The sequence below is a fragment of the Simochromis diagramma genome, unplaced genomic scaffold (genome assembly GCF_900408965.1).
Source record: "Simochromis diagramma unplaced genomic scaffold, fSimDia1.1 OVJJ01000545.1, whole genome shotgun sequence".
Classification (NCBI taxonomy): Eukaryota; Metazoa; Chordata; class Actinopteri; order Cichliformes; family Cichlidae; genus Simochromis; species Simochromis diagramma.
This window is the reverse complement of record NW_024387371.1, coordinates 5,931,931-5,943,206: the sequence shown is the minus strand read 5'-3', so window position 1 is coordinate 5,943,206 and position 11,276 is coordinate 5,931,931. Positions and strand designations below refer to the sequence as shown.

General features: G+C 37.6%; 2 protein-coding genes across 5 annotated transcripts; both read left to right on the top strand.

Annotated features, from left to right (window-relative positions):
- The first annotated feature begins 1,025 nt into the window (after positions 1–1,025).
- LOC120719019 (F-box only protein 6-like) lies at positions 1,026–6,719 on the top strand. 4 transcript variants are annotated; one of them, XM_040007849.1, is made up of 7 exons: positions 1,031–1,364; positions 1,667–1,783; positions 3,139–3,388; positions 3,489–3,603; positions 3,722–3,817; positions 5,159–5,294; positions 5,379–6,719. In XM_040007849.1, the coding sequence occupies exons 2-7, from the start codon at positions 1,670–1,672 to the stop codon at positions 5,523–5,525; spliced, it is 858 nt and encodes a 285-aa protein (XP_039863783.1). In that variant the 5' UTR covers positions 1,031–1,364; positions 1,667–1,669; the 3' UTR covers positions 5,526–6,719. The 4 variants fall into 4 exon arrangements, with proteins under 4 accessions (XP_039863784.1, XP_039863783.1, XP_039863782.1 ...); XM_040007848.1 differs by having other exon boundaries at positions 1,031–1,427; XM_040007847.1 differs by having other exon boundaries at positions 1,033–1,427; positions 1,522–1,783.
- Positions 6,720–8,245: 1,526 nt separating this feature from the next.
- LOC120718884 (F-box only protein 6-like) lies at positions 8,246–10,753 on the top strand. The gene is given in 4 exon segments (XM_040007611.1): positions 8,246–8,335; positions 9,804–9,908; positions 9,911–10,069; positions 10,296–10,753. Coding segments are annotated over 4 exon segments (519 nt in total). The 3' UTR covers positions 10,461–10,753.
- Positions 10,754–11,276: the final 523 nt, after the last annotated feature.

Genomic DNA, 11,276 nt, shown 5'->3' with positions numbered 1-11,276 from the left:
TGTTATAAACTCGGGCTGCTGGGAACGGCACATGATGCACTTAACATTTCAGTCCTTATGCATTTACTAGTGTACATCACTGACTTCTTTCTAACAGTTTATATTTTGTCCTTGTGTCCGTGTGCTCTCTTTATCTTTCTGTTTTTGTTCTCTTTTTTTAAGGTCCTGGAGGAGATCTTCCTAAATGTTCCTGCCTGTCAGGTGGTTTGTGTTTGTCAATTAGTATGCCATCAGTGGAAGGAAGTGATTGACAGCGAATCTTTGTGGAGAAAAAGGTGCAGAAGAGAAGGGTATCCCATCTGTAGTTTTTCAAAAAAAAAAACAGGACTGGAAGTTGTTTTATTTCTTGTCCAAACAGAAAAGAAATCTCCTCAAGAATCCAAATGGAGAAGGTAAGTAACCATAAAATGAACTTTACTTAACATAGTAGTATGATTCATTTTCACATAAATCCAAAACATTTAAAACACCATTACTATTACTATTATTTATTTATTTGTTTATTTTCTAGAAGGACTGAATGGCTGGAAGATCTTGAGAAATGGTGGCGATCAGTGGGTTGCTTGGGGAATTAGGAGACCACATCCAGATGAAGCAGTCAAAACAAACTTTGCAACCTCTTTTGAGTGAGTATTTAACCCTAGCGGATATACAAATGTAACTGATCCTCTAAACCCATAGACGTAGAGATGAAAATGAAAATTTCATCTCTGCGTGATTTTATGCAATGCAGACATGTGAAATGTTGGATAATAACCCAGAATGTTGAATCTGTTCAGCTGGACGTTGCGCTTTTCAGTGGGAGAGAAGTCACTTGAATGAGTGATTTCTCTCCCAGTGAAGTGAAATCCTGGAATTTCCTTACCTGGATATTTGAGCATGCATCAAGACTTGTATAATACAACATTTTAATTATTATTAATTGTTGTTATTATTTTTTATCATTCATTATTTACTTTTCTAGCATTAAAAATTATATTTAAAAAATATTCCAAGTTGTTTGAAAGCTGGAAAAAGAAATACCTTAAAACTTTCTTACAGTATATATGAAATAAGCTGCGTAAATTATTTGATAGAAACGATTTGATGAATAGTGTCTATTTGCTGTTCGAAATTGTTCATTAAAAAAAGGGGGGAAATCCCCGGATGACCCATAGCGGAAGTCTCCGTCAAGAAGGCTTAGAAGAGTGTTAGCTAGGTATGTTTTCCGGAGTATCCCCGGTGTTTTACGGTATTAACATAATCAGTCTGTGTTCTTCGGTTACTGCGTGCTAGAGAGTGCAATCACAGTGGGAGTGACTGTTGTGGACGAACTACCTATGTAGCATTTTAGAGCCTATGAAGGGCGGCTCGAATGTCTCGAGGTAAATACCACCGCAACTGACAGGAAGGGCAACGTAACATGAGAGTACAAACCATGTATTCCCGTAAGTGATTACTTTGACTGTAGAAATTAAACGAGTCACTTGTCGTTGGTTAAATTTAGTCTTGTAACATTATGACTTCTAATCTATAAAACAGTTGGACCTTATCTCTAGCTGCACTTCCGCGTTGTCGGCTACAAGTGGGTCAGCACCAACGACGTTAGAAAAGACTTGTTTTTAGAGAAGACAGCGAGGGGGGTATAGTAACATCAGGCTACTTCACAGCCCTTGGTTCGTCGCAGGGCATGAAGAGGAAAACGAAAGTCATGGGTGCAAGTCACAGCTATGGTACTGCGAGTTCAAAGTCTGGCACAAGCTACGTTGTTGCACAGCAGGCAAGCTCGTCCTCGGCTCAAGAGGTGAGTGCCTTACTGGACTTTTAAACACAAGGTAACTGCTGAATGAGCTTTGTCTATGCATGTGCTGTTTGTTGTCCATCAGCCAGCAACGGAAAAGAGCAAAGTGATAAAGTTCAGTTCAGGTTTACTTATATAGTGTCAGTTTACAACAAATAGTTGCCTCATTGCGCTTTATATTGTCAGGTAAAGACGAAGCAGTATTGGAGAAGGAAACAAGGGTACTCAACAGACCAATCACAGTGTTTTGGGGTTGCCCCTTAGAGACGTGAACGCCAGGTTACAGAGTTTCAAATGGGTTTGCAATTCCTTTTTTATAATTCCTGCTGAACCATAAATCTGCATTAAGGAGAAAGAATACAAAATATAATGAAATATTGGTGAAACTAGCCCATCCAGTGAGTCAGATGGGATCCTTTGATGTCTTTTTATTTTATCTTTTATATTCCCTGAACAATCGCAGGTTTTAAGCTAAAATGGTTTTGGAATCTTGTGGGTAAAGAGGTGCAAAGGTTTTGCGTCTATTGGCACAAATGTAAAACTTTTGCAGAGAGGATTATGCATCACACTGATGTGATCATCATCACATAATGACTGTGACTCAGAAACATCTTCAGATTTGGAGAATGGAAAAAGTCACTTGGATGAGTGATGAAATGATTGTTCCCAATAAAAAAACAATACATCCAGATGAAGAGAATTAACTAGGATTTTGTTAGCTGGATAGTTGAACTTGCATCATAACAAATAAAGGGAGATTTGTGTCACTTAAACAAGCAACATGGCCAACTTGACATTTTTTACCATCTGGGGAACCTTTTCTGATGCTTAAGTCATCAGTAGCTGCCTGTCAGCAGAAGAAAAAGAAAACAATCATAGCACAACAGAACATTTCCTTTTTTTTTTTTTTTTTAATATAATTCCAGTCTAGCAACAATCCTTATGTAGAAAGAAAAATACATTCAGAGGCAGGGTTTTGTCTGCCAGACATACACATCTTTGGTTTCTAGATTTTGTGATTAAAACAGTTTAAATAGTTACTATTTCAGTGCAAGTACAAAGGAACCTCATTTAGAAGGAATCCAAATGTGCTTTATAGCCACCCTGTGAATGAAAGTTCATGAATGAAGTGCTTGAAAAGTTAATTTTTTAAACGCTTTTGTTTTGTTCTTTTTCTTTTTTTGTGTTGTCTGTGGAAATCAATAATATTGTAAAATGCTGATGTAGTTCAAATGGTGAGATTATGTAAACAGCTGGGACTATTGATCCAGGTGCAGTGATGGAAAACTGAACTTATTTTTTAAAGCTCCTTCTTATCAGTGCTATTTTTTTTTATTTTTTTTTTTTTTTAAATCTAGTTCTTCCCTGTTCCTCTGGAGATCCTGGAGGAAATCTTCCTACATGTTCCGGCCGAACAGGTGGTTCATGTTTGTCGGTTGGTGTGCTCACAGTGGAAAGAAGTGGCTGACAGTGAATCTTTATGGAGAGTAAGATGTAGAAGAGAAGGATACAACCTTCGTGATTCTTCCAAAACACCTGAAGACTGGAGGTTATTTTACTACTTGCGCAAGAAAAGAAGAAATCTTCTCAAGAATCCAAGAGGAGAAGGTCAGAATCCTTGAAGCTCAACAACTAATTTGAAAAACAGTTTTTGTGTGTTTAAAAATAAAATGAGATGCAAACCTTTTGTGGGTTTTTGTTTTCCTAGGAAAAATGACAGGTTGGATGATAAAGGAGAATGGTGGTGATGGGTGGAAATTAGAGGACGTTATGGTGCCGCATCCAAATGAAGTAGTCAAGAAAAACTTTGTGACCTCTTTTCAGTGAGTATTTACCAGTAGTCCTCCAAAAAATAAATGGCAATTAATTTTATATGCTTAATTCAAATGATGTACTAGTATTAAATGTTAAACTATTTTAAAATCATGTCTGTTTTTGCAGCATGTGCACAAAGGAGCAGGTAATTGATTTGGAAAAGGAAGGCTACAACCCGACCTTTATGGATAAGTTCAAACCAGACATCCAAATATCTGATTGGTGAGATGAATACACATGACATGCTGACAGTTTTTTAGTTAGTTCCGTAGTTAGTTGCAAAAAGGATTTGGGTACACTTTTTAAAAGCATTTCAAATGTACATTAGATTTGTTAAAATCATACTTTGATTATAATCAATATGAAAAAAAATTATATAAAATTAAGATATTCATTTGCAACAGCACCGGTACCAACAGAGCCCTCTGGGCCTTCTCTAGCTGACGCACAACTTTAAACAGGACCAATGCAGACAGTCAGGCACATAGCTCCTCCTCTCGCTGATAGATGAAATAGTAAATCCTCATAACACTGAACAAAACTTTTCAAGAATTTCGAGAGGTTAGTAAAGCTCCCGTTATTATAAATGCATATGTTAACATTAACCATTTCTCTGTTAGCAATTAACTGATAGCTACATTTGCCATCTGTTATTATTAACCTAGCTGCTAGCGGACTGTAGTTAGATAAAAGATGAAAAATGACTGCAGGCTGAATGTGTTGTGGATGGAATATTGAGATGTGACAGTGCGGATTACGGACACATGGAGAACCGGGCAGGTTGCGGTCTGTGCAGAGGAGCGGGGAAACTGTAGTTGAACTGATCACAGAGTGTGGAGGACTAATCTGAGCAAAAAGAGTGAGACCTGGAGCAGAGCAGCCGAATCATACAAGTTTGGGCTTGAAGAGCAGCACTGAGGATGTAAAGAACTGCAGACAGAAGCGGAGCTGTGTGAACATTGAATGAGAGAGAGACTGCAGGCAGATGTGGACAAGATGATAACACTTCTACTTTTGCAATAGTAGAAAAGTTCATTTTTAAATTTTCAATATAGGTTTTCTATACAATAATTAAATTATTTAGATGTTAAGTATTGTCATGTTTGTTGTGGCCTTTGGTTTATTAATACATTCTTAAATACTTCTCGATCTGTAATGAAATTATCTAAATAGTTTGTAAAACAAATAATATCTCTAAACTTGCTTTGCTAAATTACATTTTTTGAGACATGACTTCTTTGCAAATAGTTCTGTTGTTGTGGCATGGGGTCAGAATTTTCCTGTTGATATTGAAAATGGTGTTGAGATCAAGTTTGAAAACCCTACTTTATGCAAAAAATTTGCACTTAACAAAAACCTTTAGGTAAGCTGTTGTAATCTTTAAAAAAAAAAAAAGAAGTTTTTTTTTTTTTTTTTTTAGTTTTTGAAACCGTGGAACTAAACAAAACTTACTGATAACATATAGGAATATATCCCTTTTAAGGCTTGAATAATAAGAGAGAAAAACATAGCTTGATATGATTGGTGATCCCTAATCTTTGTACAAATACATCCTCGTTACAGGTATGCACCACGATGGGATTGTGGATGTGAATATTCAATCCTTGTGCAGTTGCTGGATGCAAAGCAGAAGGTTATCCAGTCCTATACTCCCGATACTGTTTTCTTTGATCAGTGGAGTGATAAGGAGTGGAATCAGGTATGTACAAAGTGAAATTTAATAAAGTTTAGTAACAGTGCAGAACCCACCAGCATATTTGGTTTACTGATATTTATTTTTCAGAAGATCCATGTATTCCGGGGTTATGGACCAGGAGTGAGATACATTCGTTTTAGCCATGGTGGCAAGGACACACAGTTCTGGGCTGGATGGTATGGAATACGTGTCACAGACAGCAGCGTTGAAATATGTCCAGCAGTGGACACATAGCTTGTTGGAATTTGTCCAGTTCTTCCATCCTGCGTTTGCCTGCAATTGCACATTATCTTCTTACATCTCACTGACCATCTATTCATGTTTCCAGAGCTATAATCTCTGTATGTGCACAAGTTTTCCAGTGAAAAGCTATTTACTTTAATGTTTCACACAGAACACCTTAAATAACACCTTAAACTTGCTTTCTGTGATTGTCATTGTGATGTCAATACTGAAGATTACTGAGTATTGTTTAATTTGACAGGCTAAGTACTATTTCATGTACAAATACATCTCAAAGTTTACCCAAATTCAAAATAAAAGGATCACTACTTTGTAGCTGGATTTCAGATTTTCATGAGCCCATCCATTCATCCATTCTCTTCCACTTATACTTTTCAGGTTTGTGGGGGGGCTGGAGTCTATCCTAGCTGTCTTAGTGCGAGAGGCAGAGTAGACCCTAGAAAGGCCGTCAGTCTTTTGCAGGGCTAACACAGAGACAGACAACCATTTGCACTCACATTCACACTTATGGGCAATTTAGAGTTACCAATTAACCTAATTCCACAACTTTTCATGAGCCAATGTTTATCAACATTAAAACAAAAAAATGTTTGGAAAAATTTACTTTGTGTAATGATTTGTAAGATACATTTGTATAATTTGATTAAATTAAACATTTTGTGTTGTCCTGTAAATTTGTTAAATTTTATCTGGAAAATTTCAGGAATTTGTGAGAACAGCTACTGATTCAGACATAAGAACCCCTTCAGTTTCATTGAACTGGATGTATAAGATGTTGTCAGAAGCCAATTATTTCCATTGAGTGATTGACTTGTTTAATTTGTCTGCTAGTTTAACTGTGATTATTGGAGATAAAACCTGTCCTTCTAGTTTTGAGTTTTTTGTCAAATAATATGCAAGTATGATTTATATTTGCATTCTGTTGTTGATGTAGGATGAATGAGTATTCAGTGATTTATTGTGCACCTTGACTTGTTTGTCTGGAAGCCAGCATGTGACTTAATCCATATTTGCCTTACACATACTTGCCTTTACTTTCCATTTTGTAGTGTGAGAACTGGATATAATTATGTAAGCTTAAATATTAACACATACTTCAGAGGGAAACTTGAAAGCCATATACTATATAGCACTGTGTGAAATTTGAAAACAAAAATTAAAGTGTATTGTTGTGCTTTACGGTTACTTTGTTTCTATATTTTTTATTTCCTGGTCTTGACACCATATAGAGACCAAGTGTAAATGTGTAAATCAATGCATGCTTGCATACAACATGAAACATTTAAAACCTTCCTCATGTAGTCTAGCCACAGTGACTACAAACGTCTAACATCACCACGGTTTTCTTTTGTTGATGTTCTTGTTTTGTTTAATACCAAAGAGCCATTGTAATCCCGGGATAAAAACAAACTACAACTTTGCTCTCAGGCACTTTTGAAGGGTTTATTTCACTTTTACTTTTAAGTGACAGTGAGTGATGAAGAAGAAGATGAATCAATCACACTTCTGTGAAATCAAACTGTCCACTTAGGAACCAACACTGACAAATGGTTTCACATACTGTTGTGCAAATGGAATAGACAACAGGTGGAAATTATAGGCAATTAGCGAGACATCCCCAATAAAGGAGTGGTTCTGCAGGTGGTGACCACAGGCCACTTCTCAGTACCTATGCTTTCTGGCTGATGTTTTGGTCACTTTTGAATCCTGGCGGTGATTTCATTCTAGTGGTAGCATGAGACGGAGTCTACAACCCAGACACGTGGCTCAGCTTATCCAGGATAGCACATCAATGCGAGCTGTGGCAAGAAGGTTTGCTGTGTCTGTCAGCGTAGCGTCCAGAGCATGGAGTCGCGACTAGCAGGCAGGCGAGTACATCAGGAGACGTGGAGGAGGCCGTAGGAGGGCAACAACCCAGCAGCAGGACCACTACCTCCGCCTTTGCATGGAGGAACAGGAGGAGCACTGCCAGAGTCCTGCAAAATGACCTCTAGCAGGCCACAAATGTGTATGTGTCTGCTCATATGGTCAGAAATAGACTCCATGAGGATGGGATGAGGGCCCGACGTCCACAGGTGGGGGTTGTGTTTGCAGCTCAACACCATGCAGGGTGTTTGGCATTTGCCAGAGAGGTTCACACTGAGCACATGTGACAGAGTCTGGAGACACCGTGGAGAATGTTCTGCTGCCTGCAACATCCTCCAGCATGACCGGTTTGGCAGTGGGTCAGTAATGGTGTGGGGTGGCATTTCTTTCGGGGTTGGATTAGCGTGTATTGTGTTTTACTGTGTTTCTATGATATTGTCGGAGCTGTGATAAACATAACTTTGAAATGCCATATTCTATGAGGCTTCTTGCATCTACCTTAAGTCTATGCTGACACGACTGCAAATCCCATCAATAAAAATGATCAATTCGTATATACTTGCAGTATAAATGAAATAAGATCCAGTAATGTGTTATGTTACAGTCTTGAAAAGTTATGATTTATGTATTGGAATGAAACATTCCAATACATATCTTAAATAAATTTTAAAAAATAAAGAAAAGAAAGAAAAAAGTTTAGAATCTGCTGTTTATCACGTTTTTAATAAATGGATGACATGATGCCCCCCCCCCTTAAATCACATCCAATAAAAACGAAACGCGTGGCGCGCGTGGGAAATGGTTTATTTTCCTGGACCGTTAGCCAAGACATGAAGAGGAGCACTATGGATGAAAGTCAAAGCAGCTCGGACTCAGACCAAAGTCCGCCGAAGAAGTCCTCAGCAGCTGCTACAGCGTCAGACACGTATCTCAATGTAGACATTAAAGTTAAATGCATTTAGAAAATATTTAGATATACAAATTAAATTTATTAAGCAATCAGCAATTATTGTTTTTAATGTCACAATTCCAAACCACCTCCTTTATCCGAGCTTGTGTGTGTGTGTGTGTGTGTGTGTGTGTTTTTAAGTAGTTTTAAACCTCGTGATCTACAAAAAGTAACAGTAAAAGAAGAACTGACTGCGTTACAGTCAGGGTGGGAGGGGCGGCTTCGCTCATGCGCAATTCATTTGCAGTTTAGACGCTTAAGGGTGAACATCTCCTGGGGGTGACTACTGCGCGAGGACTATCCGCTGTTTATTGACGTGCTTTCAAGTCGTCATAAGTCTCCAGTAACACCAGCAAAAGTCGCTAGTTGCCTTTTTGAACAAAAAGTCGCCAAGGTCAAAGTGAAGGAAGAAGTTCTCTTCCATGGAACTGATGGCATAGGAATAACCTGTGATTCATCCCCCTTTTTGAATCAGCAGAGTGGGAACAAGGAAGCAGTGTTACAGTCTTGCATATCTCTCTGCAGCTTCTCGTCTTCTGTCATTCCCCCCCCCCAAACCCCATCGCCAAAGACACTGTATCTGCTCCCAGACCATCAAAAAACAAACCAAAAATAAGCAAAAACATGATTTAAACATAAAAAAAAATCACAGAGGAAAGGAGAAAGAACAATATAGCGTCCTCAGCTGCACCAAAAAAGAAAAACTGTTAAATTTTGATTATTAAACATTAGGTCTCTTTCTTCTAAGTCAAGCTTATTTATGAATTGATCAACATATTGATTTTTTCTGGCTTACAAATTTAGTTTAAATGAGTCATACCTGATATACTGAGTCATATGAACCGTCAGAATTCTCAGTGCACAGGTCAAGAAGGGAGAGTGGCAGCAATCTTCCATTCCAGCTTATGAATTAACCACAGAACCAGACAGTTTAAATTCATTTAAACACCTAACCCATAGCCATATCCACCCTGATTGGAGAACTTACAAACCAGTTTTATTTTTGTTATCTATCATCCATTACTCTGGATGGGGTTATGTTGGGCTCCAATGACTCCGTGAGGGATCTTGGAGTTGTTTTTGACCAGGATATGTCCTTCAATGTGCACACTAAATAAATATGTAGGACTACTACTAGGACTCCTGTCCCTCCTTGGCCAAGCTCTGCTGGGCTCAGGGAGGGGCAGCCCTTTAATATTATTATTGGTTTTCCCTTTGATAATATTGTTGGGGATTTCCTTTTAATATTACGTTGCAATATAAAATCACCTTGATGCAATTGTTGTTGTGAAATGGTGCTATATAAATAAAAGTGAATTGAATTATCTTGTGGCACTGACTCCAAAAGAAACTGCACTGATCCCAGTGATTACATAGAATGGTTGAGTTATATATATTTTTAAAACCTCTTTTTAAAAACCTACATTTCTGTTCTTCTTTCTTTCTGTTTTAAGGTCCTGGAGGAGATCTTCCTAAATGTTCCTCCCCATCAGGTGATTTACGTTTGTCGGTTAGTGTGCAGTCAATGGAAGGAAGCAGCTGACAGTAACTCTTTGTGGGGAAAAAAAGGTGTAGAAGAGAAGGATATTCCACCAATAATGTTTCTAAAAAACAAGACTGGAAGTTGTTTTACTTCTTGTCCAAGAAGAGAAGAAATCTCCTCAAAAATCCAAACGGAGCAGGTAAGAACCCACAAAACAAGTTTTACTTAACAAGGTGGCATGATCAATCTTAATAAATGCAAAACCTTTAAACTCTCATTACGGCTTATTTTATTTATTTACTTATTTTGTAGAAAGACTAAACAGCTGGGAGATCTTGAGAAATGGTGGTGATAGATGGGTTGCTAAGGAAATTAGGCAACCACATCCAGATGAAACAATCAAAGCAAACTTTGTGACCTCTTTTGAGTGAGTATTTAACAGTTCTGATGCATCTGAACAATTAATCCTGCTTTATTAATGTGTGTGTGTACATTATGTAGCATGAAAACCATTTTTGTTTCCCACAGAATGTGCATAAAGTCACAGCTGATTGACTTGGAGAAGGAAGGTTACAGTCCATCTGTTATGGATCATGCCCAACCAGATATCAAAATATCTGATTGGTGAGAATAAACATGGGGTCTTTAACAGACTGCTTATTAATAACTAGTCGTATTAAAGAAAAGTAGATGTAAGCAAAATGATTGACTGTGGAGACCATTTGAATACAGTCCGCGAGGAATGTTTCCAGTCCCTTGTTGAATTTATGCCATGAAAAATTGAGGCATTTCTGAGTGGCCAGTGAGTGTAACTGTTCATAAGTAAGGCCATGTTCCATATAAAATGGGAAATGTCATTGGATAAAAATGAAAAGCACATGAAAATAACACTAATGTAAAAAAAAAAAAAAAAAAAAAAAAGTTTTTGTGTCATTAGAGGTTTTTGAGGTTTAAATATTAAACATACGGCTCACCAGGCACAGTTTGTGCTCATAAAGTTCAGTCTAAGATGAAATGATTATTGATACATGTTTGTGTATCAAATATGGTGTAGATTAAAAAAAAGTATTCTTGATTTTTTTCATTGGATTGTGTTATTGATTTAGGATTCTTTCACATTTCGACTGTGGCGGCAGTTATGATATCCGGGTAGAGTTGCTAGATCAAAAGAAGCAGCTTATTGAGATCTTTTCACCTGAGACTATTTACTGTGGCACAGGACGTGAAGAATGGAAACAGGTATGACAACAAAACGCTTGCATGAAAACCCAAGGACAACTTTTGTCTGACTGATTATTTGTTTTTCAGATTACCCATGTGTTTCATAAATATGGACCAGGAGTGGGATACATTTGATTTACACGTAGAGGGAGGGATTTAAGGTGGTGGAAAGGACATTTCGGAATTTACATTACTGGCAGCTCTGAGTTATTTCCAACACTGG

What these genes read in the sequence shown, in the direction of transcription:
- LOC120719019 (XM_040007849.1), top strand. Translation starts at nt 1,670, where the DNA reads ATGAAGAGGAAAACGAAAGTCATGGGTGCAAGTCACAGCTATGGTACT. An exon ending in AACTTTGTGACCTCTTTTCA is followed by an intron (nt 3,604 to 3,721) that starts GTGAGTATTTAC and finishes CTGTTTTTGCAG; the next exon opens with CATGTGCACAAAGGAGCAGG. An exon ending in GACATCCAAATATCTGATTG is followed by an intron (nt 3,818 to 5,158) that starts GTGAGATGAATA and finishes TCCTCGTTACAG; the next exon opens with GTATGCACCACGATGGGATT.